Source organism: Pteropus alecto, unplaced genomic scaffold, assembly GCF_000325575.1.
Source record: "Pteropus alecto unplaced genomic scaffold, ASM32557v1 scaffold251, whole genome shotgun sequence".
Classification (NCBI taxonomy): domain Eukaryota; kingdom Metazoa; phylum Chordata; class Mammalia; order Chiroptera; family Pteropodidae; genus Pteropus; species Pteropus alecto.
In genome coordinates this window covers 3226852-3246254 of record NW_006431048.1, presented here as the reverse complement: position 1 = coordinate 3246254, position 19403 = coordinate 3226852, and the positions used below count along the sequence as shown (strand labels likewise).

The following is a 19403-nucleotide window of genomic DNA, read 5'->3' as shown; positions in this document are numbered from 1 at the left end:
GCTTTTACAAATGATGGTAGGGGGGCTTTTTAAAAATGTTGTGGCGCGAATGATTCTGAGACCCACGGAGCTAATTGAGATTAATTATGAGCCTTTAGTAGCCAGCCGGCAACTGACTCTCTACCACGCAGGGTTAGCAGGGTTAGAAGGGTTAGAAGAGATCAGCCCCGAGCTTCTAGAAGAGGCAGCTTATAAAGCCTCCTACTACATCCTTGAATAAGCAGATTACAAGAAGCAGAAGTTAGCCATTAACGTTTTGTACAAAGGTAAATGTATCCGGGGAGCTCTCAGATCAAACAAGGCCTAGTAGACAGTTTTATTATTTTCACCTTGGAATGTTGCACTTCTCCTGGGGCTGGCACCTGGAGATATCGCCTCCCTGTGACTGAGTTACTGCTTTCACCTCGAGATACTGCCTCCCTGAAACTGGAGAATTTCCACTTTTACAAAAATACTCTAAGACAAAGCTGTGAATGGAAAGTGGGTTCAGCTGGTTGATGCAGTTTCCCTCAGCAAGCAGGTTTTCCATGTAAGCCAACAACCCTCCATTTTGGGTGAACTGGGGGTGTAAAGCTTCGCACTCCACTCCACACCTCACCCTTAGCCGACCACCTAACAGCCTCAGCCTCGTGTTCTTAGAGCAATGGGCGAGCCCACTGGGCTTCGGGTGGAAAATGCCCTTAACACTCTCCAGGTCCTCACAGATGACAATGGATCCTAGGCCATTTGGGTGATTTTAACCGGACAGCAAAAGGGGCACACTTCTCGTTGACATTTTCCACTGTCCTTGTAACTTAAAATCAAAAGTCAAATCACTTTCAGAGACTGACTCTTCAACCTGGCTACCGGTTAAGGAGAAGAGCGCACGCCGCAGAGAGAGACGGTATTCCCCGCTAGCCTCTGGGGCTGATGGGAAGCAAAATCGGCGTCAGTTACCCCGACCCAAAATGGCAGGTTACTCCGTCGCGAAATAAAGATGAGAGGGCTGTTGGGAGACGTCACAATGAGAAGAGAGAATGAGAGCATCATTTTCTTGCTCCAACATGCAGGCGGAAGTTACAGAAGAGAGACTAGGTAAAGACGACGAAGCACCCAGATGGCAGAAACAGCACGCCAGGCGAGGGTGCCCAAAGGCGACACCGACCCGACCCAAGATGGCGCCGGACGTTATTACCGCGGAACGCAAAGGAGGCGGTGACCATCCCGATCCAAGATGGCGGCGCCGGTTGAGGCAAGTCGAGGGGCGGGAAGCACAGGGAGCGTCATTGCCCTCCTTCGAGATGGCGGCCGCCGTGGGCGCTGTCCCTGGCCCCGCCCTGCGGCCTCAGCCCCGCCTCCTTCGCCCCTCCCACCGCCCCCTCGCAGTGCCAAGTCCGGGTGGTGGTGCTCGCGCTAGGACAGCGTGCTCCTGGCACTTGACATGGCGGCAGCGGCGGCAACTGCAGCGACCAAGGGGAATGGGGGCGCTGGGGGCCGGGCCGGAGCCAGCGAAGCCAGCGGCGCGCGGAAGAAGAAGGGCCCGGGGCCTTTGGCCACGGCGTACCTGGTCATCTACAATGTGGTGATGACAGCGGGGTGAGACTGAGGCTCAGGGAGGCGGGAGCAAGCCTGGCGAGTTAGGGGGCTCTGCCGCCAGCGGAGCGGCCGGGCCTGGCCCACCGCACGCAGTGCAGCCCCGGCGGTCGGCGTGCGGGACCTGGCACCTGGGTCTAAGGGCAGCAGAGCGCTGAACGGCCCCGGTGCCTGCTCGGAACTCCATCCTGGGCGTTGTTTCCGAGCAAGTTCCCAGGCAGCGGGTGTGCCCCGTTGCTGGAGTTCGGGGCTCCAGCGGGGAAACGGGAAGGCTACCCAGGCGCAGGTCTGGAGGGCCTTAGGAGGAAGGGTGGGCTGGTCACAGGTCCAGGTCTGGGGGGGCGGTATGCCGAGCGATCCTGCAGCGTGGGGAGCCTAGACAGCCAGTCACGAATGGCGAGCTCTTTACCCCAAGGGGAGTGGAGAAAGCTGTGGCTGCAGAGTGACCATTTATTTAGGCGCTGTTTTCAAAATCCAGGCTGAGCTATAATCTGAAAGGTAATGGAAGAGCTTTCAAAGTTTTTGACCAGTGACACGAGCAGAGGTGTGCTTAGATGAGTTTAGACTTTTTTTTAGGGTAGATTGGGGAGGAGAGGGAATAGATCCACCAACGGGTTTTACTGCTCTTTTTTCTCCCTCATTTCAGTCCATCCCTTGTCACAGCCAGTTTTTAGTTCTAGTTCTGACACTAGCTAGCTGTGTGGCCTTGGATAAATTACTTTATTTCTCTTGGCCTCCGTTTTTTCATCTGTAAAACTAAAGAGTTGGGCTAGCGGGTAGCCAAGCTTCCTCCACTTTGATCCCATGGTTTTTGGTGAGGAAGATCACAAGATCAGACTATTATTATTATTTTTTAATTTTATTCCTTTGTAAAATATTTTCTTTAACATTTTACTATGAAAATTTTCAAACATACAGTAAACTTGAAAAAACTGTATAGTGAACGTCCATTTTTACTTATTTTTACAATAGGCAATACATTGGCAGGGTGCAAAATTCAAAATATGTACAAGGGCATACAGTGAAAATCTTCCCTCTCAGCCTTCCTTTCCACCCAGATCCGCTCTCTGGAGGCTGCTTATTTTGTGTATCTTTCAGATGCTGATACAAGCAAATATAAATATAAATATAAATATGCATCCCCCCAACCCATGTGCACCCTTTTTTAAACACAAATGCTAATGTCATATTGACATTTCAGCACCTTGTTTGTTTCACACACACATACAAAATATCTTGAGAGAACCATAGGCTTTATTGATAAAATTAGAAATGGCCAGTATTGAAACCGAGGCTCAGAGAAGTTGTGACTTGCTTAACTTGTTTGAAATCACAGAATTGTCAGTGTTAGACCTGTGTCTAAACCTTTCTCTTGACTCACTGAAGAAATATTACAAGTTTTATTACATAAACAGTCAATGATTTTAAAAGAATATCCAGAACCCTGTGTATTTGTATTTATATGTAAAATTCTTGCCTTAGCAAGGGCATTGATGAGAGCTTTGAACCTGAAGAGGGATTTTAAGGTACACTGAGGAAGAAAAAAAGTCATTATTCCTGGGCAATGAACATAGAGAGATGGGTGGAGGGTAAGTAGTAATCTCTTAAACCAGGTGGAGAAATTGGAATTGTGAGAGTAAAGTAAGCGTTTCCAGGCTTCCAGTTACACCATTAATGAGTTCATTTCTTTTACAAACTCTTTTTTGATGTTATTGTATGACAGTTTCTAGAAATAACATAGAGGACACACATACCTGATTACCAATTTAAGATTATACACATAGGTAAATCTATTACTGCCTTGAAAGAGACATACATTAATAAAGGGCTATGCATTTCATTATGGAACTTAAAAAATTACAGGGCCTACGAAATTTATTTTTAAGGACAGTAGAACAGAAATGTAATGTTTACAGTGGTATTTTGAAGTGCTTTCCTGTTTTACATTTTGTATTGATCGGAGTTTCTTTACTGAATTGATTTTGGGAAATTCAGCTTTAAAAAGCCCTTTTATTTATTTATTTTTAAAAATCCTTCTATTCTTCATTTGCAACTTCAGGATAGATTTTAAAGTATGGGTGTGTTCCAGTGAGATACTTGCAAAAATAGTTTAAAACATCTTTTCTCCACCCTATTATTATTACAGACTTTTTAACTGCACAGGCCATTTAAATTTTTCCTTTAACACTTTTTTTTTTCCCCCTCTTGTCTTAGGCTTTCTGGCACTTAATTTAGTTGCTCAAGGACCAATTTAGCTTATTCCCTTTATTTTGGCCTTGTTCTCAACAGGCAAGTTTGCCAAAAAGCCGAGCTCCAGATGGGTGAGGTGCCACTGTGCTTTTGCAGACACTCTTGGTATAGTGCAACATTTTTGTGCTTTGGCATTTGAGAGCTATAGTTGATAAATTCAGGACATTGATTCTTGAGGTCACCTTTAGCAGTATCTGTTGTTACTACATCTTTCCGTTACCTTAGATTTTACTTACCTTTTTTTTTTCCTGATCTTTTTTCTCTTTTTTCTTAGGTGGCTTGTTATAGCAGTTGGTCTGGTCAGAGCATACCTGGCTAAGGGTAGCTATCATAGCCTTTATTATTCCATTGAAAAGCCTTTGAAATTCTTCCAAACTGGAGCCTTATTGGAGGTGGGTCCTGAGATTTCTTGTTGTTGATTTCTATTGTTATAAAATAAAGTGCTATTAAATTATATTGAGGTAACCATATCTCTTTTGGTTTTGCTTTAAATTTTGAAAATTTGCCTCAGCGTACTATAATGTTGATAACTAGACCGTCTTTTTGATGTTCTAGATAAAGTAATATCTCATTTAACTTGTATTACCTGGAATATATTTTACATTCAACTATCATTGGAAATCAAGTGAACAGCAATTTATATTGGGATTTTTTTTTTAATTCTAGGGACATCCTAGGGAAGTGTTAGCAAACTCAGATACTTTCTGGGGCCAGGCATATAAGGGAACCAGTAAAATTGTTGGGTGTTAGATGTCAGAAGTGATAGATGTAAAAATGGTAGAGTCTGTCTAAATTTTAAAAATTAATATTAAATCTGAATTTTGAAAAAAAAGCTTATAAATTTTTCAGTATTAGGGGTAATGTATCTCCAGTACTCTCTCCTGGGGTCAGCTTATATTAGGATTTTTGAGTTGCAAGTAACAGAAACCCAATTCAAACTATTTCAAGCAAAAGAGGAATTTACTGGCTTCTGTAGTTGGTAAAGATATAGATTTAACTTACAAAATCAAAGGAACCAACTCAGGAATGAGAACCAAGGATTTGACATTGCCACACTCCTTCCATCTCTTTAGTGCATCTCTCTCTTTCTTGTTGAATGTTGATCTTAGGCTCTCCTACTGCAGACAGCCTTCTCCATATGGTAGGAAATGGTGAGGGAGTTTATTTTTTTCAGTATCTGTGTCACAGTTCTGGGGAAGGATTCTGGCTGGCCGTACTGATTAGACCAGTCATTCTTGCCAATGATTTGGCAGGTCAAAGATACATGCTCATCCTCTAGCCAGGGGACTATAGACTTTGTTAATGGAAAGGAGAAATGGGAATAGCTTTGGGCACAAAGTCAATAGCTGCCATAGTTCACTGTGGTAAAAAACCTCAGGTTGAAGAAAGCTGGTATTCTGTTTCATGTCACTTAGCCTCCAGGGCAAGCCCCTCATGACATTCAGAAAGATATTTAAGAAAAAAAAAGTTTACTTCCATGAAATGAGATATATACCTCACTCTCTCACCCTCTCCTTTGAAAGCAGAAAATTATAGTTTTTTTGTTTGTTTGTTTGTTTGTTTTCCCCTTTCCCAGGAAGAGAGAGATTTCAGTGCTGTTCATACTTAACACATTTTCGGTATATGGTGTGATGAAATGAGCTTCCAGCTGATGTCTGAGTACCCTTATTCTAAGTAGAGTGGTTTTACCAACTTACTCTGTGAATTTGGTCAAGTCATTTATCTCTTGTTCATCTCATTTTCTCATTTGTAAAATAATTGAGTTAAAGTAGATTTCCAAAGCCCCTTCTGCCCTAATAGTTTGAGGCTGAGGAAACTATCAGATACTAGTGTGGGCAATTTTTGAACTTAGTCTTGAATTTTTTAGAAGGGAGCAGTAGTGAGTAGGACTTTGTCTTCCAGAGCTTTGGCCAACAGTTCTCTCAAGCTGTAGAAAAGCAAGTTTGGGGTCAAGACCATCAGAAACTGCCCCAGTGCTTAATACATTAAGAAATTGGAATACGCCCATCCCTCGATTTATGCGGATTATCTTTTCCACACATCTTTTTTTTTTTTTTACATGGAAGAAAACTGCGTAAAAAGTCTACCAATATGAAAAAAAATACTAAAGAAATATGCTGATATAAGTCATAAAAAAATATTTACTGTATATGAAGAAAATTTTGAGTTTGCTAAGGATCCAGATGTCACACTACTTCTAATACTTTCCTCTATTTTTTTTATTGTTCGGACTGCGGATTTCTCATACGATTCAGCGATTGATGAAGGTTTTTCTCATTTTTCAAGTTGATTTAAAATTTCCATTTTCATATCCAAAGATACAGATTTTCACTTCTTCGTTTTTATTAAATATTTTCTAGGCATTTCTGACTTGCGAGTATAAAAACAAAGGTCGGCTTTCCCATTTTTCTTGGGTAGTATTTTTGATGATCAAACAATTTTTGTGCACACGGAGACACATTGTTAATACTCACATGGCTATTTGTTATACTTTATGTGGCGTCAGTTCCAGGTTTTCAGTTTTCTTAAAAAATCGATTTTTTTTTTTACCTCTACTGATATATGTCCCTTTTAAAAATGTTATAAGTAAAAACAGCTCATATATAATATTGGTTACTTGTGCTTACTTACACTTAGTTATGTATTATCTTTAAGTGCTAATGATGTAAGCACAAAGTAACATGCATAAAAGTTAGAATATCTGTAATTGAATTATGATGCAATTGGTGTGTCATGCCAAATCCTACAGCTACCGATTACTGATTTAACAGTTTGTTAAATTAGTTTCAACTGTAACCAATGTGGTTCAACAATCAATTTTCAAATGTTCCAGTGATAATTGTGTGTTAGTATGTATTAGTTCTTTGTACATTGCCGAGTTAGGCTATTGTTTTTTAGAAAGAGTAATTGCCAATAATGGAAATGAAAAAGAACCGCATAAAATGAGACCACATAAATAGAAACAGCATATAAAAAGGTCTGTGTAAACAGGGGGAGTATTTACTGCTTATCAAAAAACTTGCGTAAATTGAAGGGCGGGTGTATTTCAACAATTTAAAGGGAATTCTGTCTCTAAGAATTTATATTATTGGAGGTATTTTTAGAATTTAAGTATATCTTAGGGAAGGTAGTGACATTAAATAGTGTGATACACAATCCACTCAGGAACCAAATCTTAGACTTTGAAGGACAAGCCCGTATATCTCTATAGAATTTTTAATAGGCGTTTAAGAAAATATTTTGGAGTTTTGGTTTTATCTCTTTCATTCCCACTGAGAACCAAATAGGTGACAAATCATGGGTTTGATTTTGGAAAAAGAACTCTCACAAGGAAGTGAAGACTCCCAAGAATATGCAGAGAATTAGCCTCCCATATGTCTGTGATGGCAGAAATCCCCTTAACCTGGGGCAGTAGAGAAGGCTTACTAAAACTTTACTTCCTGAGTTGTCGGTTAAGGAGTGTTTCATTGCCTAGCAACTTACATTATATGATAATTACATGTGGACAGTATTCTTTAATTACAAATAAGTTAACCTTATGGGAACTTTTAGTGCTTGACAATATAGCTGTTTAGAGGAGGAGAAAATGAATGCAGGGAGGTCAGCTACTCATTTGTATCAAAATACTGAATGTTGTTCTTTCGTAGGTTCTGTGGGCATTTGCTTAAAAAGCAAACATAGAATATTTGTTCTCGAAAAACTTCAGATCTTAGGAAAATAAAACACTTTGCTTTTTAACAGATTTCAGAACATTTACCAAGCAAGTGCAAATGGGCATATAGTAGTGTAATACAAAAAGACAATTTTGTTTTTTAAGAAACTAAATGATTTGCAAAATAGGTACAAAGATACATTGATTTGGTGTTACAATAATATAGCTTTTTATTAAATGGACATAAATTCTAATTTTTTTGTACATACTGATCCGAGAATGTCTTGAATATTTTTAATAGATAACTTTCCAAATTATTCCATGGGTGATAATTTAAATATGTATTTGAGTCATTGTAATGGGTGCTATGGAGGTTGAGCCTTAGCTAATAAAAAGCTTAAAATCTTGTTGGGTAGGTGATTAAAATAGGACCCTTGGCTGGAAATTACAGAAACCTCCTTAACTAACTTACACAATAAGGAAGATTCATTATAAGATAGAGGATGTCCCGTGGAATCCAGGCACAGGGATGCCACTGGGCCTTACGAAGGGCCTACAGTCAGGGCCTGGAGTACCGTAGGGAACCCAGAACTTCTGGCTCTGTCTCTTGTCTCTGCTATTCTCTTTGTCTCTGATAGTTTCTTGTGATCTTGCAGACTAGTTTTTTGAGTTTCTTAGTCTACATGGCAGACAGTGGTAACAGAAAAACTCCTGAGATTGTAGCTCCTGCAATCAAGAGAACAGCTAGTTAGAATCTTAATCCCAATTCCACATTTCAAGTAAAGGGCCTGTTTTATCCAGTTTGAGTTGGTGCCCATTCTGGACCAATCACCTGTACCCAGGAGCAAGGTCACATTAACTATATCGAAGTTGGAGAGAAGGGACAGTTACTAGAAAAAGAGATGGTAGGTAGAAAGCTCAAGAAGTATTTACCAAAGTACTGAGACACAGTAAAGATAATAATGTATGAGATGGTTTATAAATTGGCAGAAAGTAAAATGCTCATAATCCTGTGGCCAAGAGATCAGTGTGTAAACAGATATAGTGTGTGTTGTATTGATCTTGAGTAATCCTGAGAGCTAATTAACATAGCTAGCAAAAATATATTTTAAAGATGCCATCAATAGATAAACAAAATGTGTTGTCTCCATATGCAAGATGAATGAATTACTGGTACACATTATAACATGGATGGATCTTAAAAACATATTTGGAAGAAGCCAAACATACAGAAAAACACATACTGTGTGATTTCATTTATGAAATGTCCAGAATAGGCAAGTCCATGGAGACAGATAGTAGATTAGTGGTTGCCAAGGACTGTGGGGAGAAGAGAATGGCGAGTGACTGCTAATGGGTACAAGGTTTCTTTTTAAGGTGATGAAAATATTCTTGAATTGGATAGTGGTGACAAGTTGCACAACCTCGTGAACATACTAAAACCCACTGAATTGTATACTTTAAATGGGTAGATTTTATGGTGTGTGAATTATATCTCAATTTCTTTTTTTAAATGTCATTTATCTATAATGAGCTGTGGGTAAGTTTTTACTTCATTCTTTTTTTTTTGTATCCATGATATTCATAGATAAAGACAGATTCTTATGTTTCCAGCTTTGTTAGAATTGAATTAAAGATTAGAAATTAGTAGATCGATGCTGTGTTATGGCAGTTTAAAATTATTTTTGAGAGAATTTGGATTTCTAAATATGTTTAGTTAACATAAGACTGTAATTATAGCAGACACTTTCAAATACTTTCAATTAGATACGTCTCTGTGATTGACGATGAGGATTACAGTGGGTTAAGGCCTGCTCCGCAAAGACATTAATTGTTGAGACTGATATAGATAGACCATCTTTAGCATGTGTACATCACTGTATATACCACTGTCCATCTTGAAATGTCTAGTGGACCACAGCGATTCCACTCCCTTTCCTCCCTATGCTCTTCAAGATCTATTGCTTGGAACTCCCTTAAATCTACAAAAAGAAAGGGGAAAACCCCAGTCTTATTTGTGAACTTTTCCTAGAGTTAATCTAGGGCTGGGTCTAAAATGAACTTCTCTGGAACTGGTTCTGGAGAAGCAGAGAAAGAGAGAAGATGGCTTTTGGTATGTTTTCTAATCTCCCACTACTGTTTGTCCAGTTTAACTCTTCATGCCTCATCTCCAAATCCTTTAATCAAATAGTCAAGACACTGATTTTGGAAATTTCTCTTAAGAGTAGCAAAATCTTAAGAACTTACAGTGTCCTTAATAAGAAGAGGGCCCCCATCTTGCCTCCCTGCCAGCTTCGATATCTTTTTCCTCTAACACTGGATGATTTTTTCCCACAGAGATGCTAAGGGTGGTTAGTTTCTGTGATGTTATTAATACAGTAATATACTTCAGGCACATTATGTCTTAAGTTTGCTTTTATGAACTCATATGTGGCCATAACCGTCATCTGTAATGTTTTTCCTCCTGGAAACATACTGATTTCCTAGTACTAGTAATTTTAAGAAGGAACTTTTGAAACATTATATGCACATTTTAGACTACTTTTATTCTGAAGACTTGTTTTAAGAAAACAGACCTCTAAAAGAGACTTCTGAAAAGCCAGCAGAAGCAGAGCAAGTCATAGTGGAGATCTGTAACACAGATAGCAATGACAACAAACCTAGACAAACCAGCTTCAAAAACAACTTGATAACCAAAGGAAAATAGAACTTGGATATAATTAATGTGTCAAACATTAGAAAGGGAAGGGAGCCTGTGGGAAACAGGAGCCCACCCACACAGGCCTGCTTGCGGACTTAAGCAAAAGAAGCAAATTGCTGTGGTATTCAAAGAGATAAGAAAGCTAGTGGCTATAGAAAAGAATGTGCTGAAATTTTTAAAAAATAAAGTAAAATATTGATGTGTCAGAGTAGGAAGGAGGCCACAGTGCAGAGAAATAGGCGAAGATTCAAAAAAGGCAGGAGTTCCCAGTTACAGTCTCATATAAAATAGATTACAAGACTGAAGTCATTGGGAATTTTCAGAGTTAACCATTTGAAATGTAAAAGAACATTACAAAATAGTAGTGCCAAGCACATCAGAGATATGTGTTGGTGAACTAGCTGATGTGTGAATGATTATCTGAACAACAGAAAAACAATATATAGAAAAGTAGTGAAATTCAACAGACTAATAATAATTTAATAGAACTGATATATTTAGAAAACAGATTAAGAGTATACAATCTGTTAAGAAAGTAAGACTATAAGAAGTACAAAAGGTTGGATGTGTAACTCACAAGTAATTGGGAGAAATTGTAGAAAACTTTCATGAACTGAAAGACCCTCTCAGTATGGTTATTCAGAGTATGTAGAGTTCCACATAGGAGATGTTTTTCAAGAAAAAAAAATTCCTTCTCTTTCTAGGCACATACTTGTTAAATTTTTCAACTTAAAACAAAGATCATAAACTGCAATTCAGATCCTTAGACTTCGAAGAATAAAAAAATCCACAAGAAGCTAGGGAAAAGCATTAGGTTCCTGGATAACAGACCATGCAATTTCCTATCGATGGAGACGTTTTGAAAACAGCTACAAGAAGTAATGGAATTTTAAAAGAACCTTAAATGGTACTTAACTATTATATAAATAAAGAAATAAAATTAACCAAATTTTTAGATTAGTACTGTCCAGTAGAACTTTCTGCAATGATAACATTCCATGGTATTTATTACAGTAGCCACTAGTCACATGTGGCTGTTGAGCCCTTGAAATATGGCTTGTGGGGCAGAGAAACTGTATTTTTAATTTTATTTACTTTTAATTTAAATTTATTATTTTTTTTTTTTAGGTGAGGCGACCCTTGGTTGACCTCACAGATTGCAAGGACCTCGTCAGTTTACAATCCCTTATTTTTTATTTTTTACACCTACAGCACCTGGTCTTCCTAGGTGGTCTCTCATCCAAGTACTAACCAGGCCCGACCCTGCTTAGCTTCCGAGATCAGACGGGATCAGGCTTGTTCAGGGTGGCATGTGGCTAGTGGGTACTGCACTGGACAGCACAGCTTTAGACTATAGTAGATATATTGCAAGGTGTCCATGTGGAATTTCGTGAGATATTTCAGATTTTATCAGAGTAGAATGACGTGGGAAGTGGGATAAGTAAACAAATTAAGACAAACCTAACAAGGACAATTTTATGTCACTCCAGAGTTCATAAACTTCTTAATTCATAAGACAAAAATAATGAGAATAATTATTACATTACGCTGTTTTCAGATTGGAAAAATCAATAGAAAAAAAGCAAGTTGCACATATTGGAAAAGATACAGAAGGTACCTATCAAACTGCTACTTGTGCTTACCTCTGTGGTGGGGTGTGGTATTTGGGGGGAATAAAAGGGAATTTCTACTTTTTACTCTATTTAGTGTGTGTTTATAAATCACTTTGTGAATTTTAAAATAAAAAATGTACTATAAAAGAAATAGGAAATAAAATATAATGGAAAACAAAAAATGAATGAGGAAAATAAGATTTAAAAGTTCTTTGAAAAAGGAATAAGCAGCTTAGATAGGTTATCTTTGATTTAAAGTGAAGTACAGAATTTTTCATCTGCTATAAAAATTCTGTTAAATTTGAAAAATACAGGAACAATAATAAACCTATAAAGTGATTGACTAGATAACAGAAATGCATGTTTTTAATGTTTTTGCAGATGGACTCGTTCGTTTTATTAAAACAAAAAGGTGTGGAGGTGGTTACTGATTTGAAAAACAAAATCCAACAATCCGTTTCCTATAAAAGACTGACTTAAGCTTGCTAAAGGACAGATCAACCTCCCATGACCAAGCAAACCAGAAAAGCAGGACAGTTCAGTTATAGCTTTAAGATAAAGTCAATTTCAGATCAGAAGCCTAAGAGAAACTTGCAGAGTTCATAACTTTACATGCAGAAGGAACATGGGAGACACGTGTTGGTAGAATTAATTGATGGGTGAATGATTATCGTAGAAAAGCTGACAGAAATGTTTTAGAAGTAAATAGAATTATACTTAAGAGGTGTCACAGTATATGTAAAAGAACACTGTGAAGATAAGAAATTTGGGTACTAAAACTTGGTTTTGCCACTTGATCTTAACCTCTCTAAGCCTCCATTCAGTATTTGCAGTGAAAATGCTGAATTAGATGACCTTAAGTTTTTTCCCACTTTTAAGTTCTGTAAGGCCTCAGTATTTCACAGTCAGCACATGAAAATTAAGCAAGTAATAAATTAATAAGTTATAGAGCTGAATATAGCAAGAAAGGTAAAATTAGGTGACAGAGAGAAAGTCATGGTAATTAAGGAAATTTCACTCATTTCAACCTTAAAAGGACTTTGAAAACAAGTTTAGAGTGGAGTCTTTGAGGGAGTAGCCCCATCAATAGCTCTCTTTTTCTTGCCTTGTTCTGAACATTGAGAAATAACTCAAAGCCGTTGTATAAGAATCCCAAAGATCACGTTTATTAGTGGTAAAGGCCTAGTGGAGGCCGTGTGTTAGTGTGCAAGCCTAATGGGTTTGCTGACTGCACTCCAGAATTAGACTCGCCACCCACCCCACCCTCAGCAGCGGCTCCGGGGTGGCATGGAGAAAACCAGAGAACTTGGGGTTCTTTGTGGAAACCCTAGGATGGGGCTGAGTTGAGCATGCCACATTTATTCTTCCCAAATTTCCTGCTCAGACAGATCATCATTTCCCTAGGTAAAGTGATTAAATGGTGGGGAGAGACCAGAAATATTCAGGAGAAAACCCTCTCATGCAAACCAGAGGAGCCGGGAAACGTGTTTCCCTCTAATCTTAAGTGCTATATATTCATTGTAGAAAAAAACCTAGATAAGCAAAAAGAAAATGTATGTTGGACATAAGCTCCCACCTACAGATAATCACTGTTTTGGTGTCTGTCCTTTAAGACTACATGTTACTATATAGGTAAGTTTTAAGCAAAGATGGAATCATATACATATAGTATGAAAATTTTCAAAATTAACCCATTACTGGTAAACGTAACTCACATTAGCTCTGGACCTCTCCAGAAAAGCACGAGTGCAGGAGACATGCGCTGTGGAACTGCCCAGCTCAGGGTGTTTTATCGTGTCTGGAAGTTTTCCCTGTTCTTGCAGCTGGACCTGTAGCAGCTGTGTCTTGATTCCCTGACTCTGCCTCTCACACCATAGCTGGCTGATCCAGGGGTGGTGCATTCCTGGCCCCAACTGGCCTGTCAGACTTTTTTCCCCAAAGAGTTTGTAATTTTAGTGGAAAAAAATTGGAACTCACTGTAGCCAGATCACATTAAATCCATGAACTGTATCTGAGGTCTCCAAAGGTGCTTTGGTTCCAGTTTCTGTTGAGACTTGTTAAACTTTTGGGATTTGTTGTTGTTTTACCTTGGATGAAAAGTGAAATTGAAGGATGATAGGTGGAGCACAAGAGGATTTTTTGGGGCAGTGAAACTACTCTGTATGATACTATAATGGTGGACACATCAGTGGTCGTTATGCATTTGTCTAAACCCACAGAACATAAACCACCAAGAGTGAACCTTAATATAAACTACAGGCTTACAAAAATAATTTTTTTAGTGCAAACCTTAGAAACTTTTTCAAAAAAGATGTTTCCAAGTAACCTGTTGTGGAAATTGGTATTTGACATTGAGGTTATATTTTAAAATTAAAATCAGCTTATTGCTAGTAGGTGGAAATACAAGGGTTCAAGAGGAGAGAGCCATTTACCACACATTTTCAAGGGAGATTTTGAATGTGGCATTTCTTCTGAAATTTTTTCAATGAAATATGCTTATTTTAGTTCAGTGATTCTTGGTAGATCTCAGAAAGAGCAGTCCCACTTGCCAGAGTGCCCTCCAGAAAATTGTGAGGGTATTTTGACTGTTACAATGGATAGAGATGCTGCTGAGTAGATGTCCTATAGTGTCTGAGATGGTTCAACTCAGTGAAGAGTTGTTTTGCATCCCCCCTGGTTTTTTGCATATTCCCCCAGGCTAAACCTCTCTACAAATATAAATTGACAGTTTTGTAGAACATATTAATACCAAAAAACATTCATGAGAAATTAAAAAGCTTATTAGAAGATGGTCGTTGTCTTAGTTTTCTATTAGTGCATCAGAAAATACCAGCTTAACAAAATAACAAAATTTAGCAACTTAAAACAACACTCATTATTAGTTCATGGTTCTGTAAGTCAGAAGCTGGGCTTTGTTCTGTTCTCTGCTCAGGGTCTTACATGACTGAAATTAAGGTGTCAGCGTGGCTGACTGGGAGCTTTGGGGAAGAATCTGCTTCTAAGCTCATTTAGCTTGTTGGCAGAATCCTCTTTCTTGTGGTTTTGAGACTAAGGTCCGCATTTCCTTGGTGGCTGTCAGCTAGAGGTCACTCCTAGCTCCTAGAGGCTGCTCTTTGCATATGGCCCCTTCCATCTTGGAAGCTAACAATGGCTCGCGGACTCCTTGTTCTTTGAATATCTCTGACTTCCCATTCTTCCACCAGCCTGAGGATAACTCTGCTTTTCAAGGGATCATTTGGTTGAGTCAGGCCTACTCATGTAATCTCCATATCTTAAAATCAATTGATTTGGGACTTGGATTACATTTGTAAAATCTCTGTACTGTAGTACCTAGATTAGTGTTTTATTAGATAACGAAGGAACAGGAATGGGGGGGAATTATCTTTAGAATTCTGCTTACCACAGTTTTTGTGAAGAGGGAACCTAAGTGTAATAAAGAAATCTCAAAATAATTGAGTAATATGTTCACTCGGCACACTGTGTTCTCTAAGTATTATACATTTCTGGCTTGCATATTTAGTTGAAAAGGATTTCAGTGCAATAGTGTTGTTACTGCAAAAGCAATGAAAGAAACATTGAAAATATGTGACAGGAGATTTGAGATTTCCTGTTCAGACTTCAATTATTAAGTTAGAGACACATGAAATGCAGGGATCTTACTGGATTTCTTTAATATGGACTATTTTAACAATATTTTATATTATTGCCTTTTGGGAGAATTACTATAGTTTTTTAGTTTTATCCTAAAACTATCCCCAGTCTATTACACAACTGCTTTATTACCTCTTATATTACTTTTTTCCCCCTAATCCACCTTCTCTGCCTCATCCCACCATTCAAAGAAAATGGTCTCCAAGATCTTTTTACAGACTAGACACTGTATATCTCAGCGGGATTTCAAGGCAGAAAGATAGGTTTTTTTGTGGTAATTTCTTCTTACTCCATCCTATGACTTAACCTAGGGTCTTACTTTGGCACCACATGTAGAAACGTAAGACCTAGCTCATTTGCAATAATGTACTTCCTCATTTTCTCTGTTTTTACTATTTACCATGGCACATTATTCCAACTTCACTTAAGATTACGTCCCTTTTTCCATTATTACTTTAATAATATTTTTATAGTGTTGCTCTGCACCTCTGCTCTTTTATTTTCCTATACTCGCGCAAAGTGGTTTCTGATATTGTTATTTTTGAATTCAAACTTAATCATTATAAGTTGGTACATACATCTGACTGCTTCATTATGTCATATGTTTCCAAACATTTATATACTGAAATAAATATTTTCAATAAGTTACTTTATTTTTTATGTATCTGTTAAGACATTGTATTTCTCTGAAAATTTTGTGTAGGCAGGTTATATCATCTATGAATTTCATTCAGGATAGTAAAGGAGGCATTATAAAATATATGTGATTAAAAAGGGGAGATTAGGTCTAATGGGACTAAGACATGCTGTTCCATAATGCAGAGAAAATGTCATTGCCCTTAAACACTACATATCCTTTCTGCAGTGTCCTGTTGTTGATCAGTCTGGATGTCTTGCCACATACATAGATAGAACAGGTTTTCTGTCTAGGCACTATCTGTCTTGCTTCAAAGCATGTTCTTCATTCATGTCTTCCATTTCTCATTTTAATCTACATATATCTTTTAGTTTTCTTCAACTTTGCAGCAAGAGGTTCAGCTTGTTTTATAATATTCATACATTTGAGATTCGTAGTTTTTTTCTGGAAAAGTTAAGGTTTAGAATATAGTAATTCTTTTTATTCTCTTATCAGTTATCAGCAAATTTATGCAGCTTGATTTTTTTAATCCCAGCTGCCCCGACTCCGCAAAAAACAATTTAATAAAATACCGTAATCCCCCCTTATCTGTAAGAAACGATCCCAGTAGATGCTTGAAACTGTAGATGGTACCAAACCTTATATATACTGTTTTTTCTATACATACATACATTCATACCTTTTCATGTAAAAGAAGCACTTAACAGCTTCTCTTTGGCATATTCAAATTGTCAGCATCACTATTCTTGTGCTTTGGGGCCATTATTAAGTAAAATAAAGGTTACTTGCACACAAACAATTTAATATGGACTATTTTAATAATATTTCATAAAATCACCTTTTGGGAGAATTACTGTAGTTTTCCAGTTTTATCCTATGACTACAACAGTCAATCTGATAACTGAGAAGGCTCCTAAGTGACTGATGGGTGGGGAGCATATACAGTGTGGAGACGCTAGACAAAGGGATGATTCATGTCCCAGGAAGAATAGAGTGGACAGTGAGAGATTTCATCATGCTACTCAGAATAGTGCACAATTTAAAACTTATGAATTGTTTATTTCTGGAATTTTCCATTTAATATTTTCAGACTGCAGTTGACCGTAACTGAAATCATGGATAAGGGGGGACTGCTGTAAGCGTTTTTGAGCAGTCTTATCAAGCATGTTTTAGATAAAATAAGTCTTGTCAAATTATGGCCTCTGTAGATATTTTATAAAACTAATGTGAAATGAAATACTATGGTAGAAAAATCAGTAGAGGAGAAGTAAAACCTAGGGTCTGGATCCTGGACATCACTTACTGCCTTGGGCAGGTTCTGCAGCTTCTCTGAGCCTTGGTTTTCTCATCTCCATGTAGTGATAACTGCCTTGCCTATCTACCAGGGTAATTGTTAGGATCAAACTACATAGTGACTGCTAGAGAAATGTGAATTCTAAAATGCACTACAATAACTGTTAGGTCTTACCATTTAGAAAAGCTTTCGTCATTAAATCTATCTTTACGATGGCTTCAAATTATTTCTTTACTACCGCCACCAAGGTTAAAGCAATGCCATATACAGGATGAATTACAGGGGGACTTAGAAGAACCTCTTTGGCCCGTTCGATGGCCATTGAGATGAGGAGATAGCACTGGAATAAAGAGAAAAACCAGGGACGACAGATACCAGAAGTATTGGCAGGACTTGGAAATCAGTTGGACTAGGGGGTGAGAGGAAGGAAAAAATGATTAGACATGAGAGTCTAGGAGGTTAGTGATCATGACGCATAGCAGGTATGAAGGAAGGAAAAGTTGTGATTACCATTGAGGCATGCCATGTTTGAACTGCTGCTGTGCACCTAGGTGGAGACTTCCAAAGGCAGTTTGGAACGTGGGCCTAGTGCTCAAAGAAATCTAGGGTTAGAGACTAGACCAGGAACACTCCTGAAATGAGATCATGAAATGAGACAAGATAGGAACAAGGGTGGAGCTTTGCAGAATGATTGTCTGTACTGAAGGGGCTGCCAGACAAAAGGAGCCAAGAAAAGCTCATCTGACTCTGTGTTCTATAGTCTGTGACAGTTCTGTAGAATATGTGACATGGGAGATATACACTTAATGCTCTTATAAGTTTATATTTTATACAAGAGATCCTTGACATCTGTTAGACTACTGGGTGAGATTTACTTTTAGGAACTCTTCCACAGATAAACTAAAGAAAAAAACAATGAGAATTTATACTATAGCCAAGTTTAAAAATGGAATATTTATTTTTCAAATTCAATACTGCTGGCAAACACTACTCTATTCTTACTGAAAGGCTAGTTTATATGAAATAAAGCTATAATGTTATTGATTTTTGCTAATTCTCTTTTTTCCTCTTTTTCCTCTAGATTTTACATTGTGCAATGGGTAAGTATATAATTATCCCCCTTACTATGTACCATGAGCTCTGCTTTTTTTTTTTTTAAGTCATTAATGGTAGGTGGATTGGATTCTTATTGAATATTGAAAAAACTACTTAATCATTATATATAAAATTGCTTAAATTGGTATAGTTTTCGGTTTCTAAAATTATCGATACTATTTAGATGTTATCACTGAACATTTTATTAACCGTCACAGCTATTTTGCTTTGTCAATTTAAAGAGGCATCTCCTACCTTCTCATTACAGGGGTAACAGAGAAACTAGTATATTTATAAAAATGGGACTTGGGGTCCTGGTGCTATAGAAAGCCCTCTCTGTGATCACTTAAATATTAGAGTCTCTTTTACCTTTAAAATGGGAGTTCTGCATATATTGCCTACCTCCTAGATGAATATTAATGTATGTGAGAGATACTGGAAATGTGTAAGTATAGTTATACAAATGTAAAGGATCTCTGCTAAAAGTAGTTACAGTGCGATTTTTTTGGTGGGGGTAAAGAGGAGGTCATCAGATTCTGCTCTGGGACTGAGGCGCAGCTTCTAGTCTGGAGTGGCTAAACTCTCTAAATGGAAATCAACTTGGAAAGTCAACAGAACCTATAGAGTAAGCCCATAGTGGTTGCTATGCATCCAGACTTGTACCCTGAAGGGAGAATTTGAAGTTGGTACTCATTCAGAAGCACTGAAGGTCTGAAAACTCAAGAACTATGCATCTAAACTATTATGGCCCTGATCAACTTAACTCACAAATCAGGTGGGTTTTTAATATATTCAGGGCACTGCACACTGCTTTAGAACCTTTAAGCAGTAGTTTTGAAAGAGACTTGGGGAGCCATCTGTCACATGGTTTGTTTTCCCAGAAAAGGTTAAGCGACCTGGTGCAGGTCACACAGCCAGTAAATGGTGGAACCTTGCTT

General features: G+C 38.0%; 1 protein-coding gene and 1 pseudogene across 2 annotated transcripts in view; one reads left to right on the top strand and one right to left on the bottom strand.

The window, feature by feature from the left end:
• The first annotated feature begins 563 nt into the window (after positions 1–563).
• HACD2 (3-hydroxyacyl-CoA dehydratase 2) overlaps positions 564–19403 on the top strand; it is an 84702-nt gene continuing 65862 nt past the window's right edge. Inside the window, exons 1-3 of one of the 2 annotated variants that reach the window (XM_025052100.1) lie at positions 564–1231; positions 4097–4214; positions 18452–18470. In XM_025052100.1, the coding sequence (XP_024907868.1) occupies positions 1017–1231; positions 4097–4214; positions 18452–18470 (352 nt within the window). In that variant the 5' untranslated portion in view covers positions 564–1016. Of the gene's footprint in view, positions 1232–1356; positions 1576–4096; positions 4215–18451; positions 18471–19403 lie in introns of those variants that run through there. The other variant, XM_006905573.3, reaches the window with a different exon arrangement.
• LOC112486172 lies at positions 11379–11500 on the bottom strand (annotated as a pseudogene).